Source organism: Megalobrama amblycephala, linkage group LG9, assembly GCF_018812025.1.
Source record: "Megalobrama amblycephala isolate DHTTF-2021 linkage group LG9, ASM1881202v1, whole genome shotgun sequence".
In the NCBI taxonomy this organism is placed as follows: Eukaryota; Metazoa; Chordata; class Actinopteri; order Cypriniformes; family Xenocyprididae; genus Megalobrama; species Megalobrama amblycephala.
Window position 1 is genome coordinate 41,512,846 of NC_063052.1, and position 23,322 is coordinate 41,536,167.

Genomic DNA, 23,322 nt, shown 5'->3' on the forward strand with positions numbered 1-23,322 from the left:
AAAAATCGTAATTATTCCAAACTTGACCAGTGTGTGTGTGTGTGTGTGTGTGTGTGTGTGTGTGTGTTCATATATATAATATATATATGCTTAAAGGTGCTAAAGAGGATGTTTTGTTTTATACATTTTTGCAATATTACTTGAAACTGTCTTTACTAACTGATAAAAGACTATTTATTAGGTGCACTGAAAGGAATATACATCATCTGTGCACGAGGTAGGGCCTTAAAAACATCAGCCAATCGCGTAAACGATTGTCCTTCTGGCTTGTCAGTCACTGCCGTGACGTTTCTTGTGAGAGACGTGAGCGGATTGACTCTCTGGCTTGTCAATCACTGCCATGACATTCCTTGTGTGAGACGTGCGCGGCTGCGCGCTCCAGTAACTTTCCACACTCCACAGGCGCCGCATGCGATGTTTTTGTCAGGAGACAGGAGTAACAACTGGGCCCAGTTTTTCAAAAGTAATCCACTAGGATTTTGGATAACGGATTGGATCAAATCTTGAAAATGTGTTTTTCAAAAGAAAAAACGGATTACGTAATCGGATTAGATCACGTAATCCAATCTTGGTTTTGATCCGGATCAAACCTTTAGTTTGGGTTTTTCAGAACTTTTTTGTAGGATTTGGATCACTTTGATCCAAAAAAACAGGATTATCCTGATCCCAACAGGGGGTAGGATTTCAAGGTGGATTCCAGGAGGAAAATGTAGTAAAACTTTAAAACTAGTCAAAAAATACAACATTTTTATCATGTAATATACATACACATTTTTATCTTGCTCTTGATTAGTTTAACTGTTAAAGTAATAAATTAAATGCAGACATTAGTCTACATATTTAGCCTTTCGGTAACCTACTCTAAAGTAAAAAGAAATTTTGGTGCCATAAAACAATCCCCAAACAGCTGTAAATATCCAACAAAAATATATTTAATTCAAAACCCATATTCTTTCTATCAACATGTCCCTTTAGGGCCTCCGTAGAGCACTGGAAATCCAGATTTGGTGATCCTGAAAAGTTCCTATCCGGATCAGATTGATCCAATCCGATGTTGCTTTAAAAACTGGCTCCAAAAGTAAACTGGATTACGTGATCACGGATCGCAAAAAAAGGATTACTAAATCCGGATCAATTTTATCCGGATTAAACCTTTTGAAAAACCGGGCCCTGCAGATTATGAGTTACATGCGGTGAGTCCGACATAATGAATCCACTAACACGACACAGCGTATGCCGGTGGTAAACACTCGTGTTCCAATACTCGTGCACGAGTTTTGGGAGGCGTTCCCTGGAAATTCTTACGCATGCGCTCATTTCAAAAACTCAGTAACAGTCTTTGGTTTCTCAGTCGACGAAAAGATCCTCTTTAGCACCTTTTAAAGCATTATTATTATTATTATTATTATTATTATTATTATATTATTTTTATTGTTGGTGCATGTGCTTTCCATGTTTCTCAGGCTGAAAGGTGCTCTGAAGAGAGGTGACTGGTACAAGACCAAGGAGATTCTGGATAAAGGAGTGGACTGGATCCTGAATGAGATTAAGGTCTCAGGGCTGCGAGGCCGTGGAGGTGCTGGTTTCCCAACAGGGATGAAGTGGAGCTTCATGAACAAGCCCAGTGATGGCAGGTAGGTTTATATCTCCACAAAGAAGATTTATATAACTAAGATGCACTCATACATCACAGATTGCTGCAGATGGATCCACATTTAGCTTTTGTTATTTGGATCAAATCAGGTCATTCTCTTTTTTCCGCTCAGGCCTAAATATCTGGTGGTGAATGCTGACGAAGGAGAGCCCGGTACCTGCAAGGACAGAGAGATCATGCGTAATGATCCCCATAAGCTGATTGAGGGCTGTCTGGTCGCTGGCCGAGCCATGGGAGCACGTGCGGCGTACATCTACATCCGTGGAGAGTTCTACAATGAGTCGTCCAACCTGCAGGTGAAAAACAAATATCTGCGTACCTGTGTATCCTCACATCTGTATAATAAGGATCATTTTTTAAAGGGACAAAGAAAGGAACATTGTTTATTGCTAAGCACTGTTCCAAAAAATGAGCTCCCTATGCAGGCAGCAGTTTAAGGCCTCATAATCACACTTCTGATGTGAAGACTTTCAAAAGGCCAAAAAGACAAACATCACATGTAGGAAATTCATTGTGAAAAACTTTGTGAAATAATAAATCCAAGATTTAGAACTGAAATGAATAAATAAATACTAATATCATGATTTTTATATTGCAATACTCTACTAAAGCATTTCTAATAAATAAATAAAAAAAAAAAAAACATATTTTTATTCACTTTAAACTGGTCGAAAGTGACAGTAAAGATATTTATAATGTTACAAAAGATTTCTGTTTCAAACAAATGCTGTTTTTTTTTGTTTTTTTTAATTCTCTATTCATCAAAGAATCCTGAATCCAGAAAACTGTTTTCAATATTGTTGAGCAGCAAATCAGCATATTAGAATGATTTCTGAAGGATCATGTGACACACTTTTACTGTATTTTGATCAAATAAATGCAGCCTTGGTGAGCATAAGAGGTTTATTTTAAATATTACTAAAAAATCTTTACAAATCTTACCGACCCCAAACTTTTGAAAAGTAATGTACATTATTAATATTACACTATATATTTTGATTTTATAAATAATTTAAAAAATATAACGTATTAAAGGTGATGGAGAGGATTTTTTCGTCGACTGAGAAACCAAAGACTGTTACTGAGTATTTGAAATGAGCGCATGCGTAAGAACAGCCCCCCTCCTTCACAGCTCATTTCAAAGGAACGCCTCCCAAAACTCGTGCACGAGTATTTGAACACGAGTGTTTACCACCGGCATTCGCTGTGTTGTGTTAGTGGATTCATTATGTCGGACTCACCGCAGGTAACTCATAATCTGCAGCTGTGCACGTCTCTCACAAGGAACGTCATCAAGCCAGAGGGCCAATCATCGCGTAAACGATTGGCTGATGTTTTTAAGGCCCTACCTCGTGCACAGATGATGTATATTAATATTATTCCTTTCAGTGCACCTAATAAATAGTCTTTTATCAGTTAGTAAAGACAGTTTCAAGTAATATTGCAAAAATGTATAAAACAAAACATCCTCTTTAGCACCTTTAAATCTACTTTGTTAATTTATGAATAGAATTGATTGAAATGGTGTATTTTATTAGTAGTTTATTACTGAAAGCTGCTGTCCGTGATTTTTGGCCCTCTAGCGGTTAATAGACAGAACTGCACGTGTCTTGCGGAGTAACATTCTAGCCTACGTTCGAGTCCTACCAGTCTGGTCTGAAATAGTCCAAATATAAACACTTATTATAAGTGTACCATAATGATTCAGGATAAGACAAAAACACAGTTTGGAAAATGAATTCATGTTGTATGTTCTCATTATATCATTTTTGTAAATTTTTAACACCCAAAAAGTTGCGGACTGCAGCTTTAATATCTATATGTGCTATGTTTTATTTGCTTATTAGTGTTGTTCGCATTGTCAAACGTTATCAGAATGAATTGTGAGTCAAATCCTATGTGTAAAGGGGTTCATTTCAGTAAATGTGATAAAATGCTGTACACAGTAGTTGAGGGAGTGATGTATTGACTTTGTGTTTATGTGTGGTTTCATTCAGGTGGCCATTAATGAAGCTTATGCAGCAGGGCTGATTGGCAGGAACGCATGCGGCTCAGGTTATGACTTTGACGTGTTTGTGATGCGCGGTGCGGGAGCGTACATCTGCGGAGAGGAGACGGCTCTGATTGAGTCCATCGAGGGAAAACAGGGAAAACCTCGTCTGAAACCCCCTTTCCCTGCTGATGTGGGTAAGTCAAAATTGCTTTAAAAAAATAAAAGAAATGATATTTGTTTTTTTTTTTTATATTTTATTTTGTACATGTGACTTGTGATTTTAATGTATTTTTGATACTTTTTTTTAATTTTTAAATGTATTTTATTTTGTATAAGTGGTTGTTATTTATTTATTTTTTTTTTTAATTTATTTCTAATTTATTTTATTTTGTTTACATGACCTAATATAAATGTGACTTTTATTTTATTTTATTTTGAATACATGACCTGAGATAAATGCCATCTTAATATTTATTTATACATATTAATATTCTTATTATATTATTATAGTTATTTTATTTATAAGTGACTCAGTTATGTAATGTAACCTTTATTTATTTATTTATTATTGTTATTTTATTTTAACCTGATATAAATGTGACTTGCTTTTAGTTTAGTTTAATCAATTTTTTTTTTTATTATTAAAATGCGTGACATATAATAAATGTTGTTGTTATTATTATTTTATTTTATTTTATTTTAGTGATTTTATTTATTTCATTTATAAGTGACCAGTTATAAATGTAACAGGTTTTTTTTGTTCATTTATTTTATTTTAATTTTGTTTTATTTTTAATTTATTTTATTTTGAATAGATAACCTGATATAAATATGACTTTTTTTTTTTTTTTTTTTTTAGTTTAATCAATTTTATTTTATTTTGAATATGTGACCTAAGATAAATGTTGTATTAAAATTGTGTGTGTGTGTATATATATATAATATTATTAGTTATTTTATTTTATTTTATAAGTAACCAGTTAAAGATGTAACCTTTATTTATTTTTTTATTATTTTATTTTTTACCGGATATAAATGTGACTTTTAAAAAAAATTATTTTAGTTTAATCAATTTTATTTATTTATTTATTTTTTTATACGTGACCTGAGATAAATGTTTTATTTTATTTTAGTAATTTTATTTGTTTTATTTATTAATATAGCATGTTCTTGTTGCAGGCGTGTTTGGCTGTCCAACAACCGTTGCCAACGTTGAGACTGTAGCTGTGGCACCAACCATCTGCCGTCGTGGTGGCACATGGTTTCTGAGTTTCGGTCGAGAGAGAAACTCTGGCACGAAGCTCTTCAACATTTCGGGCCATGTCAACAACCCCTGCACGGTGGAAGAAGAGATGTCCATTCCCCTTAAAGAGCTGATTGAAAGGCATGCAGGTACACCTCATACTGTCTCTACATGGACATTTTTGTTCATAGTTGAATCATGTCCAATTATTGAGCCATAATTCATATGATCTCTGCAGGTGGCGTCCGGGGTGGTTGGGATAATCTCCTGTGTGTGATTCCTGGTGGCTCTTCCACGCCCTTAATCCCACGTCATGTGTGTGACACCGTTCTCATGGATTTTGATGCCCTCATTCAGGCTCAGACGGGTCTCGGCACAGCAGCACTTATTGTCATGGATAAATCAGTGAGTCAATTTGTTAAAAAAAACAAATGGTTTAGTTTCTGTGGACACAGACCACTTTGAAACTTTTTAATTTCTCCTCTCTTCTTCACTGCAGTTTCCTATTAGCATTTTTTACAATAAGAATATTTCTAAATTGGTGAAACACAATAGGCTAGATATCTTTTTTTTTTTTACTAATCAGACATTGTACTGTCTATACTGTAGCTTAAGCATTCAACAGCATAGGATCTTTCAAATTGAACAGCACAAAAGCTCGAGACATTATCACCAAACTATCAGCATAGATGTCATTTTCATTAATAACAGATTGTATCGGCAGAGGAATTTAGTATATTATGATTAAAAGAAGTTTTGCCCCTTCACAGACTGATGTTATTCGAGCTATTGCCCGCTTGATTGAATTCTACAAGCATGAGAGCTGTGGGCAGTGCACTCCTTGCAGAGAAGGTATGATCATTTATGTCAATGCATATTTTTCTGTTTTTACCTGCGCAATATGTTTTATTACAGTGAATATTTACTAGTCTTTCTTTTCTGTGCCTCTCAGGAGTGGACTGGATGAATAAGATGATGTGGCGCTTTGTGAAAGGCGATGCACAGGCAGCAGAGATCGACATGATCTGGGAGATCAGCAAGCAGATTGAGGGCCACACCATCTGCGCCTTGGGAGATGGAGCCGCATGGCCAGTTCAGGTAAAGGCAATTTTATTTTTAATTTATTATTTATTTTTTATTTCAGTGTTAAGTTATTTTAAAATATATCACCATGATTAATCTAAACTGCTATAAATGGTTTAAATAAAACTGTTACATTTATATTTCGTTGTTCTTAGGGATTGATCCGTCACTTCCGCCCTATAATGGAGAGCAGAATCGCAGACTTCAAACAGAAACAGCAGGCGCACGCTTGAAGGCCCCCATATCTGTGTTCGTTCTTTCTCATCCCATCACTTATTTAAGCAAAACCAACATTTTCTCTCGCTCACTGATGTGGGAACTGCTGGCATCCATCTTTAGTTTCTATTACATATATCAGTGGCATCTTTGAACCTTTAAATAGTTTTAGCAGAGCCTATCCCATCATGGTGATAGACTCAACAGCATACTGAGCAGTCAGTGGATGACTTATGACACATTATAGAGTGGAAACTGTTTGAGCAGATAACATCACTCATTTACAGTAACATGTAGTGAGTACATGGTTATGGTTGATGTAATTATATTAAATCCCATTATGATGTTCAAACCGTTTTTCTCGGTAAGAAAATCTTACACTGTATAAACATTTATTTGTGAAAATAAAGAGCCTAAAACTTAAATTAGTGTTTTTTTGGATTGGTCATGAACAGAGATTGAATCGGGGAGACGAATGTAAGTTTATTTTTTCTTGGTATTCATAAAAAAATAAACGGGGAAAGGGAACATAAAGATCATAGTTTTCTCATTATGTTTGTGATGTCCCATTGTGATGTTAATGTAATTATACTTTATATAAAGTTGGTGTTCCCACCCATTTTGACCAATTAATTTCTCTGACTTTTCCAGTTGTTCACAGTTACTGTTTTTAATTATAATTTTTATCATTTCATTTAGATTGTAATGGAGGATTTTTATTGAAATCCTTGAAATTAATAATTAAAAAGATGTCTTTATTTAATGCTCAATTTTTGAGCCTCAATGCAGAACATAATCAGAAAAATTAATTAATTAATTTAAAAATAAATACATTTTCCTGGCGTTTCCATGACTGGAAACCACATGAAAGGGTTAAGTTGAAGTCAACACAAAGAATAGAAATGATGAACCAACTCACAAAACCAATACCAAGAATCAGCCAATCAACGCCACCGTTTGCTCTCGACCAACCCGGGAACATCAGATAAACGCTTCAGCTGTTGCAGCCTCGATTTTACATTTGTGCCTTTTTGTTCCGTTGTCAAAGGTAAGATAATCTGTTTCTCAGTACTTGACCGAGTTACTGTGATTGTTTTTATGGACATGATTTCGTTGAAGTAAGTTCAGTGGGTTTCCAAACGCAGCTGCTCAATCCTTCAACTGTTTTAGTATATGAATGAAGTGTGATACTGTTCAGAGCAACGATTCACAATCGTTTTTCCTTTTCAATGAATGATATCCAGCAAGTAACGAAGCGAACCGCAAGTTTTTATGACACTTGATAATTGTTTGTAAATTGCATATAGCAATATTGAAAGAGAGATGTGGGATGTTGAAGATATAGGAACTGTAAAATTTATTAGAACTTTTTTTTTTTTTGGTGACTCTTGCAAAGCCTGTGAAAAATATAATTTCTTTGCATCCCAAAATCATAAAAAATTTTTAATAAAGTAAAATAAGACTTCATATTAATCCTACATTTTATGTTTTCAGCACTATGTAGCATGTTATCCCCCTAATTCTCTTTATCATAGTTTATCTTGACTTTCTCATACTGTTATAATTTTCAGTATTTATTTTAATTACAGAAATACAGTCATTTCTAGCTGTATATCATTAAATCACTGCTTGTAAGAAAAAAAAATCCCACAAACTTTGCTCTGTTGTTCTGTCTGTGCTGCTTCAGATCCCTTTTTTTTTTTTTTTTTTTTTTTACGTGGGCCCACATGGGAAGAATGAGGCATACACACACAAAGTTTATATACCTTTTCAAGGTAAAGACTTTAAAAATTGATTAGATAATCAAATGAACAGGTTATCATAAGGTCCCATTTTTCAGTTTACATATGTACATTTCAAGATCATTTTCATCAACCTTTGTCTTCCTCAACATCTCACTATGTGATTACCTTGTGGATGCAAATTATTTTTCATTGGGAACATTTTATCTGACTCCCTAGAGACTCCCCCAAGACAAACTGACCTTGACTACAGAAAGAAGCATTATTCACCGTTTTATTTCTCACAGCATTTGGATACAGAAAGCAGATACTTGAGAAAACAGAAGGGAAAAAAAAAAAAAGGGCAAGGCAAAAAATATCTGAGTCTTTTCCAAAAACCTGTCGACTTAATATCCTTACATTGCTGTTAATATTTTCCAGGCAGTACAACTAATACTACCATGCTGTTGAAATGCTTTATTTTTTTTCAATTTACAGTGAGATTTTTTTTTTTTTTTATTATTTGTGAATTTTGGGGGGAATTTGCTTAATTGTCATAAAAATAAAGCCATAATCTAAAAATCTATGCTTTTTTTCAGTGAAATAAAACATATTTATTTATTCTTTTGATTCTGAGATGTTTAATGAGTCACCCTTTTACTTAGAATTTCATTAATATGTTTACCCATATGTTTATCAAAAACACATCAGTTTTGTGATTTAGTTTTAATTTTTAGAATGTGCTTTAAATGTTAAGCTGTCAGAAAAAAACATGCTCAATTTAGAAATCAATTTATTACATAAATCTGGATCTATGAATAGCTATTAACAGTGCAAGACTGATAATTTTTATGTTAAATGTTCTACTGTATATATTCATAATTCGTCTCAACAATAGAACTGTGAATTAACGGTATCAACACCCAGATTCCAGAAATTCAAGTATATATTTCTGACACTGGCATTATTTTTCCTATATCAGTGGTTTCTTTTTTTTTAATGTTCAGTCTTTTTATTTAAAAGAAATGAAGCCAAGCAGATCAAACAGGCGACACAGAAACTTTTCGCCAATCTTGAAAGCGAAGGACATGGCTGGAGGCTCATCTTGCACCCCTGAACAAACTTCTGAGCTGCTGGTGTCACGAGTATTTAGTGAGTATTCTGCTTCTTTTGAGTATTTAAACTATTTGTTCACAAATGGGTCAAATTTTATATCTTTAAATTTACTTTTCTCCTTACATCAAAAAGTAATCTGATTACGTTATGCATCTTACTTGGAGGGAGCATCTGAATTGGGTTTCCACAGTTTTACCTTGACAGGTTGTAGAGATCTCTGATATCAAAACACGAGGACGTGATTCCATCAAAGATACACAAAGTTCAACTGCGTTTGCAGTATTTCACATATATATATATATATATATATATATATATATATATATATATATATATATATATATATATATATATATATATATATATATGAAGACTTCAGATGCAAAAGCCTCTAAGTGCCATCTGAAATTTTCTTCTAAAATGAGCATTTTTATCAAGCTTGTATGTTTATGTTCAGTTATTTCACTTTAATGGCAATGAAAAGGACCTATTATTTGCCATTAAAGTGAAATTACTGAACCTAAACATACGAGTTTTCACATGATTTCACATAATTTTATTTATTGGTGTGTAATAATATCTTATTATCATATTATGTTTAATACAGTTAATATCTCTTCAATTTAAAACATAAATGCATGCTGTCCACAGGATATCTGGAAATCTTTTAATAAAAATAAAAATACATTTCAAATCTTGTTTTTCATGCCCTAAGAGCAATAAGAACACAGGGGAAAAAATCCTGACTGAGGTTATAATCCATGCCTGAAAGGGTTAAAGTTAAATGGCGGAAGAGTTCGACTTAAAAGGTTAGTTTACCCAAAAATGAAATTTCTGTCATTAATTATTCACCCTCAAGACGTTCCATACCCGTAAGACCTTCGTTCATCTTCGGAAACACAAATTAAGATATTTTGATGAAATACGATGGGGTTTTTTTAGTCCCCCATAGAAAGCAACATAAGACATCTTTAAAATAGTCTGCGTGACTACAGTGGTTCAACCTTAATGTTATGAAGCAACAATAATACTTATTGTGTGCAAAAACAAAAATAACGACTTTGTTCGACAATTTCTTCTCTCCTTTGTTGTTGTCCTACGCTGTTTGCGTTGTATAGACAGTATAGGCTTCTGGGTTCTACGTCAGAATGCTGACTCTGTATTGGCCGGAATTTATTAATTGGCTGGAATTTACCTGTCGCCTTTGTCTGCGGCGTTGTGTTTTTTTCTCAGCTTTGATGATATGTAGCACCACAAGTTATAGGAAATTTGATCTCTTAGCCCTACTTTTTGCTCTTATACGTCTTCGTTCCATCTCGGAATCCCACGACACACAACAAAAATACAGCACCTTCTGTTCTCCAGTTGTTGACATTGTTGAACGCCTCGTTTAAATGACGTCACTGTTGGCCAGCTTACGTCGCTTCAGAGTTCCTACTGGCAGTGTGAATGCAACCAGGAAAATGGCTCTAGGCGAACATTTAGTTCTTGGGGAACCACCTTGGTGGCTAGTTCCTATAACTAAGAGTGGAAATGAAAGCTGATGCTCTCCCATATGTTTTTCCCATCGTCTCCATGCGCGTTTATATATAAATTGCGCTAACTTATTTCGTCCATTAGATTGACAGATCTGAAAAAATAAAAACATACGTTTTCTCGCCCATAGACACTCCCCTTGAAGAAACCAGAACAGAAGTTTCTATAACTATCTGGTGCACAAGTACCAATTATGACCCACATAATGTGCCCTGCTCCCTTTGAAGTCCCAACCTCAAGGGCTCTGTCCTTCGGAGTGAGTAAGGCAATGGTATGCTCACCTCCAACCGAATTTGCCCCTAGTTAATGACATTTATTGTTTCAGGTAAAAGAATTTGTCTTCCTCTGGGCTGGATTCGCACTTTGCCCCCTGCCAATCACACATGGGTGTCAAAGGCCCTGTTTAAGTGGTCTCCAGAAATGCAGCCTGAAATGGACTATGCTAGGATAGATAGGATGTGGTGGTACCCGCCATTCCTGCCTCTTACCTTAATAGAGGAGCCAGAGATGGGATGCTACTTTGGTCACGTATTGTTTCTCTGGATGCCACGAAAGCTGTGGAACGTCAAGCTTACCTGTCCACGTTCAGACTGCGTGAAGGAAGAGCTCACGTCAGCAGGTCTGCATCAGGAGCTCAGACAGGTAGTCGACATGGAAGGGTCATACTTCATGGCAACAGAGTGTCTGGTTTGTGGGAAATGCAAGCGGAAGGTGATAAGCTGGAGTCATGATGTAGTGTCACAACTTGATATTGGTCATAGAGTCCAGTACCCTTGCATTCTTGCATCACAGATGGCATGCGACATGAAGGTCATTCACCTTAACCGTCAGAGACATCTGGGGACCAGCATCAGCCAAATCCAGAAGAAACTGGAGGAACATCACACTGAGGTATGGCTGCAAAAGACTGTACAGTATTTGACAGATTGCAAAGGCTTTGCCCATCCTGTGATGTTTCAAAGCCCACCTGCCATGCTTCCACTTCCTAAACACTGTTGGTTGAGGCAAGTGTTTGCTCTGGATGTACTTCACCGAATGAACGAGATTAAGACCAGCATAACCTCGAAGTTTGGTCGTGTGCTAAAGATGGGTTCCACCAAGAAGTTTCTCAGGAACTTCTCAGGAACTTGGGTGACCAGTGTTGCCAATGAACAAGGGCAGGTTATCACGTCGGTGATTACGGAAAAAAAAGACTCAATGCAATGATCTCAGGTGTCATAAATAGGTACAAGGAAGCTGCGGTGGCTCCTCCTGAGGTTCTGTATGTCAACAGAGACTGCTGTGGGTCCAACTTTCTTAGGAAAACATTCAAAGAGTGGAAAGACATGGAGGTCAGGTTGGACATCCCGGAATTCATGAGACGGATTGCTGCAGGCTGTACATCAGAGTTGCATCAGAGATACGCGACCTTCATGGACCGCCTAAGCCATTGTGTTTTCGAATGGGATGAGGAGGAGCTGAAGCAGCTGAAGGAGGCGAAGCGTACTGAGCTCAAGTGCGAGATCATGCAGCCTTCTGATGATGAACTAATGCATCATCTCAGCAGAAGTGAGTTAGCCCTCCATTGTAGGCAAACCACGCGTGATGCGATGGACATCGAAGAACGCATCACAAAGCTCATTCAGCTCTATGATGGTGAGGCGGGATGGGATTTGTAGGGAGTGCCGCTCTTTAGTTCCAACAGAATGGCTGAGATATGGGCTTTAGAGAAGAAACATGTGGCGTGTATAGTGGATCCTATCGGTGTACAATTGTATGAGCAAACTGGGAAACTGGTGAAGGGAGACCACCTTCTGCCAACCTACAAATGTGTCAGAGATTCCAACTCTGTTGAATCCTTCCACCAGCATCTGAACCAGTTCATTTCAGGTAAAAACATTATTGTCAGAGTAAAAAATGTAAAAACAGATTAATATTTGATTAGAAAAGGTACAAAGACGTTCAAAGACGTTTGAACAAAGACGTTCAAAGACGTTTTGAACCTGCAAAAAAAAAAAAAATTTTAAGATTTTTTTTCTTGCCCCCTAACACGAGAGTCAAATGTCGCCCATGCTTATACACATTACAAAAAATGTGAAAACATAGTTTGAAACATTCATATGCTGTGCAAAATATGAGATATAAGAGACTAATTTGTATGTATATATTTTATTTCAGGAGAGCCAACTTGTTCTACATTTTTCCAAATCTACTTGTTGGATGCATTGGAAAGGTGGAATGAAACTACTGCTGCAACCTCGGAGAGTCTGCAGCAACCTCATATTTTCTTCAGCATGATGTCAACCAGCTTGAAGAGGTGGTGTTTCAACAGAAGGTTCTGTCTAATACTAGTACAAGTAAATACACTGGTAAGATATATAAGATATATAATTTATATATATTATAATATATTATTTCCACACAATTATTGAAACATGCAGTATATGCTAGTTAAAATGAATGTTTGTTTTCCTTGTTTCTTGCTGGCCAATTTTTATTTTTAACTTCTTTGTGTTTTAGGTGAACTGATTGGGTTAGAGTACCTGTTCCGGCAGAATGGCAATGCATTCCAGGACAGAAATTTTATCATTAGACAGATGGAAACCACTGACATCCATGTGGCCAAAGCTGAGGGCTATTCTGAACAAGAGGATGTCGGAGATTGGACGATCACACAGCAATCCGCCCCATCTCTGTTAAAACATTCTCCATCAATGTATACATAATATACTTAAGCTTTCCACAATGTTTTGGTGGTATGTCAAGGATACACTTTAAAATTATTAATGTGCACCATTACAGGATAAGCAGAAGTTCCCAGTTTAAGGTGGAGGATCTCGTTGAACCCAGCACATTCTCTCTGGCGAATGAAATGATGGCTCCAGAGAAGGTTGTTTCCATAAAAGAAAAGGAGAGTATGGAGTATTATTGTGATGACGTTATTATTGTTGATGCACCACCAACAGTGAGTCGCCATTCAGTTCCTGTTCGTAACACCACACGGCAGGACCGTCCCCCCAATAATTAGAAATGGCCAAACTGTCCCCCCCAGTATTTGAAATTCTTGCACTGCTTTGCTGCACTTCATGAAGCAGGGATCTGTATGTCATAAGGATGACGAAAAGGTTTAAAAGTTCTTTTTAGTCTGGTGACTAGTCTGCCTCAGCTCTCGTCAATGTCAAAATGATTGAGATGGCCAATCAAATCAAAGTAGGCGGGGTTTACTGTTCACAGAGTCCAGAATGTGAATGTTTTAATGTTGAAAGAGAGTGAGGTAAGATGTAAATAGCTAAACATTTAATTCATGTTTTGCGATAGAAATGTTAAAAGACAGACAGTTACATCTAGTGATGCAAACTATTCAACTTTTTCTCAAATATAGAGGTTTTGTAAATATGTATTAATGTGATTCATGTAATTCCTAGCTGATTGTGATGAGATACTTTTACGTTTTTGACATATTAGGTATACAAATAAAAGTAGCCTACATGTGTGCATATTTAATGCAAATATTATTTGCAAATAGTAAAAAAAAAAAAACAATTCCCAACTAGAATTTCCTTCTTCTTCCTCCTCTTGTTTCTTTATGCTTTATAAAAAAATGGGTCCCCTCCAATGTTCAACACATGCTCCTTTCATTTTAATTTTTAATTTCATTTGAACTATTTTTGTGATTTTGATGCTTCTAATATAATTACAGCACTGCAATAAAATCATTCTTTGCATGACAATGGATCTGAACTGGTTTGTAAACATTACTCAACACTTTTACATGAACTCTGAATTTCTTCATAATTGGTTTTAGGCAAAATTATTTATTAATGCTTAAAGTGTATGATTTATTGCAATTGGAACCTTATTACAAACCCTTCTATTAATAAGCCATAAAACAAAAAACATTAACACAAAGTTTAGCCTTAAAAAAAAAGAAACTATCTTAAGCTGAAATGCAACTTTACTCACAACTGCAAGCTTATTTTTATTTATTTATTTTTTTTATTATTATTTTTTGACAAAAACTTTCGTTAATAAGCTTTTATCTGATCAAGTTCTCTTGAAATGATGAACAAATCACAAAACTTGGAAAACCATACCAAGAATCAGCCAATCAACGCCGTTTGTTCTCGACCATCTCGCTTGTTTTAACGTTGATCAGGTAAACGCTTCAGCTTTTTGCAGCCTCGATTGTACATTTGTGCCTCTTTGTCGCGTTGTCAAAGGTAAGATAATCTGTTTCTCAGTACTTGACCGAGTTACTTTGATTGTTTTTATGGACATTTTGTAGTTGAACGCAAGTAGAAACGCAATTGCTCAATCCTGCAGCTTTCAGTTATAGTCTGTATAATAATGAAGTTTGATACTGTTCAGAGCGACGAATCCCAACAGTTTTTCCTTTTCAATGAATGATATCCAGCAAGCAGCGAAGCGAACCACACGTGCATATGACTGTAGAATTTATTAGAAATGTTTTGGTGACTCTTGCAAAGCATGTCAAAAATGTAATTTCTTTGCACCCCAAAATCTTAAGAATTTTCTGCATAAAAGAAGCCTTCTTTTTAATTCTACATTAATTTATTAGAATTTTTGGGTGACTCTCGCAAAGCCTGTGAAAAAATGCCTTTTCACCACAAATTCGTAAAAAAACAAAACAAAACATTTTGCATAAAGTAAAAGAAGCCTTCATATTAATCCTACATTTTATCCCTCTATGGCATAGTGTTGTCCTCAGGCAACAAACCACTTTTTTGGGGGGCATTTTTTAAAATATAATATCACCTGACATGTGTGTTTAATGAAATGATGGACTGAAGTGGGCGTAGCCTTTTGTTTGTGTTTTATGGAGCAGTCATTTTAGGAAGCAAAGCTGCTTGGGACAGTGCCACCAATTGGTAAGATAATTAGCACTGTTTAACATGAAATATCTTTTTTTTTTTTATAAAAAAAATATGTATGCATGTGCATCAATATGTAAAGAAGTATGTTTGATTGTTAAAAGACTTACTTTGTTTTTATTTATATACTAAAACTTTTTTTTTATTTGTTTGTTGCCTCAGGGCAACACTGTGCAGTTAGAGCACTTTTGTTCAGGCAATAGGCCTTCATGCTAAAGAGTGGATGCATATTGGAACCATATGGTGCATTCAAGTCCTTCTATGAATTTTATGTTTACAAGTTCTGAAAACTCAAAAGAATGTGCATTATGTGTCTAACTGATATTTATTTTATTTATTTATTTATTTATTTTTATTATGCTGCCACAGAGAATCAAGCCTATCAGCTCATAAATTGGCTATAAATTGAGTAGTCATTTGATGTTGGTTTACAGCAGTGTTGGGGAAAGTTACTTTTAAAAGTAATGCATTACAATATTGCATTACTTAGTTACTTTTTATGAAAAGTAATGCGTTACTTTACTTTTGCATTACTTTTTTTCACCTGGGCTGGACTTGCTTATTTTTTTTTATAACGGTAAATAAGTTCTGTTTTTGGCAAATACTTTATATACTTTTTTAAATACATAAAGTATATATTTGTGTAATTTAGCAAATTTTATGATGGATATTTTCAGGGATCCCCACGCTCCCAAAAAATGGGGTGAATTTTTTTTAAGTCATGTTTTCAGCACAATGTAGCATGTTATCCCCCTAATTCTCTTTATCATAGTTTATCTTGACTTCTCATATTATTATTATTATTATTATTATTATTATTATTATAATTTTCAAATGAATTTTAATTACAGAAATAGTCATTTCTAACTGTATATCATTAGATCACTGCTTGTGAAAAGCCTAATCTTTTCCCACAAACTTTGCTCTGTTATGTAAGTGCAGCTTTAGATCCCTTTTTTTTTTAATGTGAGCCCACATGGGAAGAATGAGATGCATACAAAGTGGTATATACAGAAAAAGTTTATATACCTTATTATTCATATTTATATATCATAGAACAAAGACTTAAAAAAGTGTTTAAATAATCAAATGAACAGGTTATCATAAGGTCCCATATTTCAGTTTCAGTTTACATATGTACATTTCAAGATCATTTTCATCAACCTTGGTCTTTCTCAACATCTCACAATGTGATTACATTGTGGATGCAAATTATTTTTCATTGGGAACATTTTATCTGACTCCCTAGAGACTCCCCCAAGGCAAACTGACCTTGACTACAGAAAGAAGCATTATTCAATAATTCTTTCTGACAGCATTTGGATACAGAAAACGGATTAAACCTGAAACCATGAGAGAGATTGAGAAAGAAAACAACATACAATACAAACATACAAAAACACAAGTGAAGGGAAAAAAAGGAAGGCAAACAATTTCTGAGTCTTCTACCAAGAGCATGTCCAGTTAATATCTTTACATTGCTGTTAATAGTTTTAAAGCAGTACAACCAATACGTAGTGTATTGCTGTAGTACATGCTGTTGAAATGCTTTTTTTTTTTTTCAATTGACATTGAGAATATACGTTTTTTGTTGTTGTTGTTGTTTTTTAAGTGAAATAAAAAACTATTTTTTTTCTTTTGATTTTGAGATGTTTAGTGAGTAACCCTTTTATTTAGAATTTCATTCATATGTTTAACCTATGCTTTATGCTTTAAACATTAAGATGTCAGAAAAACAATGTGTACATCATTTATAAATCAACTTTTTTTACATAAATCTGGATCTATGAATAGCTATTAACAGTGCAAGACTATTAATTTTTATGTTAAATGTTCTACTGTATATATTCGTAATTCGTCTCAACAGTAGAACTGTGAATTAACAGTATCAACACCCAGATTCCAGAGAGTCAAGTATATATTTCTGACACTGGCAGAATTTTTCTTATATCAGTGCTTTCTTTTTATTTTAATGTTCAGTCTTTTTATTTTAAAGAAATGAAGCCAAGCAGATCATATAGGCGACACAGAAACTCTTCGCCAATCTTGAAAGCGAAGGATGTGGCTGGAGGCTCATCTTGCACCCCTGAACAAACTTCTGAGCTGCTGACATCACAAGTATTTAGTGAGTATCTTAAGGTTTTGCTTCTTTTGAGTATTTAAAATATTTGTTCACAAATGGATCAAATTCCAAACAGCATTTTTGCACCTTGGCAGAGGACGGCATTTGCTGGAACGTTCCAAACAAAAGTGAACAACTAAATCCCTTTACGAAGGGCCCTTCCTACATGCCATGGTCCTCGCAATTCATTTTAAAGCTGTATGGTGGAAATGTTGTTTTGATTTGTTATAATATTTTACACACATTTTTGTCATGCATTTCATATGGAGTTTACAAAGTTTTATAGGTAAGAAATGTGTTTAATAGTAGATACAATTAGATACAAATATCTGTAGTGTTCAAACACTGCACACTATTACAAATTAATATTTATTTTCAACTATCATCAGCAATAGGAGATTCAGTTAATGGGGTGATGGACGTCCTGCTGGGTTATCACGGTAAAGTTCAAGGTGAATATAATGAGGAAATTATAGCCGCGTTTCCACCAAAATTACCCGGAACAATTTTGTCCCAGGAACTTTCTTTTCCCCCAGACCTATTGCTAGCTGCGTTTTCATAGTGGTCTAAAGTACCGTGAAGATAGTCCGGTGATGTAGGACTGCGCGCGACTTTCCAGTTCCCTCTGGATTTCTTCCTATAAGCTCAATAAAGCCTGAACCTTGTCATCAGTTCATAGGTCGTATTTTTTAAAACTCCATTGTTGATTTGAATAGCAAACAGCTCTTATTGCACACACCGCAACAGACTTAAAAAAAAAAAACGATGGTTGAAATAAAATGCTGCATGGAGTCAACCAATCAAAATGCTGCGGGAACTCAACCAGCATGTTCAACCCCTGAGTTGAAACACACCGAGTACCACCCCAAAGTCCCTAGTTCCTGGGGAAAGTTCCTGCAGTGGAAACGCGGCTTATGTTGTCTTTCATTGCTCCCTTTGCCAAGTGTATTACAAACGGCTTCATAAGGGGCTTTAGCACCAGAGGAACCTTTTCATAGTTCCTAGAACTAATGGACGGAAGTACCCACTTTTGGGGTAACTAAATTAGCTCCTACTTCAGAGTAGAATTAAACCCAGCACAAAAGGAACTACAAGTGATCTAAATGTACGCTAATTGCAAGGTTTTTAACCAAGAATATCCAAATGCAGTGTTACGTTTTTTTAAATGAATCTTAAACATAGCGCCATGAACGTAGCCATAGAAGCTGGAATGGCATTAAAAAAGGAAAGAAAGAAAATGTTTACTTGAACGCATGCCATATGAAAGAGCACACAACATTTTTAAAAAGCCATGTAAACGCGCACAGTTTTCACCAGGATAAACATACAGGAAGCTAATGTTAACAGGATTGACCTGTCACCTTTGTCTGGGGTATTGTGATCTTTTCTCAGCCTTGATGATATGCAGTGCCTCAAGTTGTCATAGAAGAGTTTGTCTCTAAGACCTACTTTTTGCTCTTTCCATCTTATAACTTATACATCTAATGGTCTACGTTCTCCATTATCACGAATTCCACGACACACAACAAAAACACAGCACCTTCTGTTCTCCAGTTGTTAACGTTGTTGAATGCCGCATTTAAATGATGTCGCTGTGGGGCAGCTTACGTCACTTCAGAGTTCCTACTGGCAGTGCGAATGCAACCAGGAAAATGGTTCTTTAGGAACATTTAGTTCTCGGGGAACTGCCCTGTTGGCTAGCTCCTATAACTAAGTTCCTATAACTACCTGGTGCAAAAGGGGCTATTATGACCCACATGTGCCCTGCTCCCTCTGAAGTCCCAACCTCAAGGGCTCTGCCCTTCAGAGTGAGTAAGGCATTGGGATGCTCATTTCCAACCAAATTTATCCCTAGTTTATCTCATTTATTGTTTCAGGTAAAAGAATTTGTCTTCCTCCAGGCTGGATTCGCACTTTGCCCCCTGCCAATCACACATGGGTGTCAAAGGCCCTGTTTAAGTGGTCTCCAGAAATGCAGCCTGAAATGGACTATGCTAGGATAGATAGGATGTGGTGGTACCCGCCGTTCCCGCCTTTTACCTTAATAGAGGAGCCAGAGATGGGATGCTACTTTGGTCATGTATTGTTTCTCTGGATGCCACGAAAGCTGTGGAACGTCAAGCTTACCTGTCCACGTTCAGACTGCGTGAAGGAAGAGCTCACGTCAGCAGGTCTGCATCAGGAGCTCAGACAGGTAGTCGATTTGAAAGGGTCATACTTCATGGCAACAGAGTGTCTGGTTTGTGGGAAATGCAAGCGGAAGGTGATAAGCTGGAGTCATGATGTAGTGTCACAACTTGATATTGGTCATAGAGTCCAGTACCCTTGCATTCTTGCATCACAGATGGGATGCGACCTGAAGGTTGTTCACTTTAACCATCAGAGACGTCTGGGGACCAGCATCAGCCAAATCCAGAAGAAACTGGAGGAACATCACACTGAGGTATGGCTGCAAAAGACTGTACAGTATCTGACAGATTGCAAAAGCTTTGCCCATCCTGTGATGTTTCAAAGCCCACCTGCCATGCTTCCACTTCCTAAACACTGTTGGTTGAGGCAAGTGTTTGCTCTGGATGTACTTCACCGAATGAACGAGATTAAGACCAGCATAACCTCGAAGTTTGGTCGTGTGCTAAAGATGGGTTCCACCAAGAAGTTTCTCAGGAACTTGGGTGACCAGTGTTGCCAATGAACAAGGGCAGGTTATCACGTCGGTGATTACGGAAAAAAAAGACTCCGGTCTTGAAGCAATGATCTCAGGTGTCATAAATAGGTACAAGAAAGCTGCGGTGGCTCCTCCTGAGGTTCTGTATGTCAACAGAGACTGCTGCGGGTCCAACTTTCTTAGAGAACGTTCAAAGAGTGGAAAGACATGGAAGTCAGGTTGGACATCTCGGAATTCATGAGACGGATTGCTGCAGGCTGTACATCAGAGTTGCATCAGAGATACGCGACCTTCATGGACCGCCTAAGCCATTGTATTTTCGAATGGGATGAGGAGGAGCTGAAGCAGCTGAAGGAGGTGAAGCGTACCGAGCTCAAGTGCGAGATCATGCAGCCTTCTGATGATGAACTAATGCATCATCTCAGCAGAAGTGAGTTAGCCCTCCACTGTAGGCAAACCACGCGTAATGCAATGGACATCGAAGAACGCATCACAAAACTCATTCAGCTCTATGATGGTGAGGCGGGATGGGATTTGTAGGGAGTGCCGCTCTTTAGTTCCAACAGAATGGCTGAGATATGGGATTTGGAGAAGAAACATGTGGCGTGTATAGTGGATCCTATCGGTGTACAATTGTATGAGCAAACTGGGAAACTGGTGAAGGGAGACCACCTTCTGCCAACCTACAAATGTGTCAGAGATTCCAACTCTGTTAAATCCTTCCACCAGCATCTGAACCAGTTCATTTCAGGTAAAAAAATGTAGTTTAATGCAGCAAATTAATGAGATTTGATTTGAAAATGCAACACATTATTGTAATAAGCTGATCCAGCAAAAGTTGGGTATGGTATCTGATTTGATTGATCTTCCACCTTTTGAATGCAAGCTGTTTTGTAGCTCAAAATATTTATATTTTATTTGCACAATATCAAGCCTTTTAATGTCCTAACTTTTTAAATGTACTGTATTCTGGTAACTTCACAACTTTGCCTAAAAACAGTATGTTTTTATTCTTACAATGTTACAAACATTTTTGATACTGCAAAATATGAGATTTAAGAGACTAACCTGTATGTATATATTTTATTTCAGGAGAGCCAACTTGTTCTACATTTTTCCAAATCTACTTGTTGGATGCATTGGAAAGGTGGAATGAAACTACTGCTGCAACCTCGGAGAGTCTGCAGGCAACCTCATATTTTCTTCAGCATGATGTCAATCAGCTTGAAGAGGAGGTGTTTCAACAGAAGGTTCTGTCTAATACTAGTACAAGTAAATACACTGGTAAGATATATATTAATTCCACACAATTAATGAAACATGCAGTATGCTAGTTAAAGGTCCCGTTCTTCGTGATCCCATGTTTCAAACTTTAGTTAGTGTGTAATGTTGTTGTTAGAGTATAAATAAAATCTGTAAAATTTTAAAGCTCAAAGTTCAATGCCAAGCGAGATATTTTATTTAACAGAAGTCGCCTACATCGAACGGCCAGTTTGGACTACATCCCTCTACTTCCTTCTTTAATGACGTCACTAAAACAGTTTTTTGACTAACCTCCGCCCACAGGAATACACAAGAGTTGCGTTTGTAGAGTGTGTTTGTCGCCATGTCGTCGAAACGCTGTTTTCATCCCGCAGTCCAATCACCGGGTCTGATTCCGGCTCAAATTGATAGGGTAAAATTAAAGACATGTTTACAATAACACTGAGCGCGTGCATCTCCACGTTATGGTAAGAGGCGTGACCTTTCCGGGCAAGGAGCGCTAAGCTGCTGTCGAATCACAACACAGGAACCGCTGGCACAATGAGAACTCGTTACGTATTTCTGAAGGAGGGACTTCATAGAACAAGGAAGTCATCAGCCCGTCTTTATGACAGTGGAAACAGCGGTATACAGATAAGTAAATTATGTGAAAAATACTGTGTTTTTTTACACGCGAAACATGAACACATGTTATATTGCACACTATAAACACAATCAAAGCTTCAAAAAACCACGAAAAACGGGACCTTTAAAATGAATGTATGTTTTCCTTGTTTCTTGCTGGCCAATGCATTTATTTTCAGTTTCCTTGTGTTTTAGGTGAACTGATTGGGTTAGAGTACCTGTTCCGGCAGAATGGCAATGCATTCCAGGACAGAAATTTTATCATTAGACAGATGGAAACCACTGACATCCAAAGCTGAGGGCTATTCCAAACAAGAGGACATCGGGGATTGGACGATCACACAGCAATCCGCCCCATCTCTGTTAAAAGATTCTCCATCAATGTATGCATAATATACTTAAGTTTTCCACAATGTTTTGGTGGTATGTCAAGGATACACTTTAAAATTATTAATATGCACAATTACAGGATAAGCAGAAGTTCCCAGTTTAAGGTGGAGGATCTCTTTACACCCAGCACATCCTCTCTGGCGAATGAAATGACGGCTCCAGAGAAGGTTGTTTCCATAAAAGAAGAGGAGAGTATGGAGTGTGATGACAAGCCTCTCATTTCAAACTTGCCTCTAGACACTGTGATGGAAAACAACAACACAACACAACACAAGAAAAAGCCTCACCAGTACAACCTGCTCCCACTGAAACCCAGTCAGGTTCATCCTTGACTTTGCCCCTCCTGCTTTCTGGTCCTTCTCTGTCAAAACAAATGATGGTGGTTTTAACACCTTTTGTACGAAGATCAGGCGCTATCCAGTGCAGAAAGTGCAATAAAGAGAGGATAAGGTCAACTCATCGGCAGTATTATGGTAACTGGTATTGTCAGGAGACGGAAACAAAACCCTTTGCAGTGTGGAAGGCTAAACTGCTAAAGCGAGGTTATGGGAGGAAGAAGTTCTGAAGGGTGGATTCACCAATGCACATCCAGCTACAATGCTCCTTTTATTTTAATTTCATTTAATTATAAGTATATTTGTGTTTTTGATGCTTCTAACCTCAGTATAATTACAGCACTGCAGTAAAATTATTCTTTGCATGACAATGGACCTGAGCTGGTTTTTAAACATTACTCAACACTTTTACATGAACTGTGAAGCATGAATTTCTTCATAATTGGTTTTAGGCAAAATTATTTATTTTATTTATGCTTAAAGTGTATTG

General features: G+C 36.5%; 2 protein-coding genes across 4 annotated transcripts; both read left to right on the forward strand.

Annotated features, from left to right (window-relative positions):
* The first annotated feature begins 1,436 nt into the window (after window positions 1-1,436).
* LOC125275957 (NADH dehydrogenase [ubiquinone] flavoprotein 1, mitochondrial) lies at window positions 1,437-6,614 on the forward strand. The gene is made up of 8 exons (XM_048203323.1): window positions 1,437-1,634; window positions 1,767-1,950; window positions 3,652-3,841; window positions 4,827-5,039; window positions 5,129-5,295; window positions 5,661-5,742; window positions 5,843-5,988; window positions 6,129-6,614. The coding sequence occupies exons 1-8, from the start codon at window positions 1,453-1,455 to the stop codon at window positions 6,204-6,206; spliced, it is 1,242 nt and encodes a 413-aa protein (XP_048059280.1). The 5' UTR covers window positions 1,437-1,452; the 3' UTR covers window positions 6,207-6,614.
* A 199-nt stretch (window positions 6,615-6,813) lies between these two features.
* LOC125275958 lies at window positions 6,814-23,137 on the forward strand. 3 transcript variants are annotated; one of them, XM_048203324.1, is made up of 10 exons: window positions 6,814-7,237; window positions 8,934-9,062; window positions 10,888-12,431; window positions 12,720-12,910; window positions 13,062-14,761; window positions 17,430-17,558; window positions 19,433-20,971; window positions 21,313-21,504; window positions 22,303-22,490; window positions 22,577-23,137. In XM_048203324.1, exons 2-3 carry the CDS (start codon window positions 8,936-8,938, stop codon window positions 11,766-11,768), a joined length of 1,008 nt encoding a protein of 335 aa, XP_048059281.1. In that variant the 5' UTR covers window positions 6,814-7,237; window positions 8,934-8,935; the 3' UTR covers window positions 11,769-12,431; window positions 12,720-12,910; window positions 13,062-14,761; window positions 17,430-17,558; window positions 19,433-20,971; window positions 21,313-21,504; window positions 22,303-22,490; window positions 22,577-23,137. The 3 variants fall into 2 exon arrangements, with proteins under 3 accessions (XP_048059281.1, XP_048059282.1, XP_048059283.1); XM_048203326.1 differs by lacking the exons at window positions 6,814-7,237; window positions 8,934-9,062; window positions 10,888-12,431; window positions 12,720-12,910; window positions 13,062-14,761 and adding an exon at window positions 14,771-15,430.
* The last annotated feature ends 185 nt before the right edge of the window (window positions 23,138-23,322 follow it).

Bases quoted from the DNA above. Each gene is read 5' to 3' on its own strand.
- LOC125275957 (XM_048203323.1), top strand. From the start codon at position 1,453: ATGTTTCTCAGGCTGAAAGGTGCTCTGAAGAGAGGTGACTGGTACAAG. The intron at 1,635-1,766 runs GTAGGTTTATAT...TTTTCCGCTCAG, and splicing joins AACAAGCCCAGTGATGGCAG to GCCTAAATATCTGGTGGTGA. The intron at 1,951-3,651 runs GTGAAAAACAAA...GGTTTCATTCAG, and splicing joins ATGAGTCGTCCAACCTGCAG to GTGGCCATTAATGAAGCTTA.
- LOC125275958 (XM_048203324.1), top strand. From the start codon at position 8,936: ATGAAGCCAAGCAGATCAAACAGGCGACACAGAAACTTTTCGCCAATC. The intron at 9,063-10,887 runs GTGAGTATTCTG...TTATTGTTTCAG, and splicing joins GCTGGTGTCACGAGTATTTA to GTAAAAGAATTTGTCTTCCT.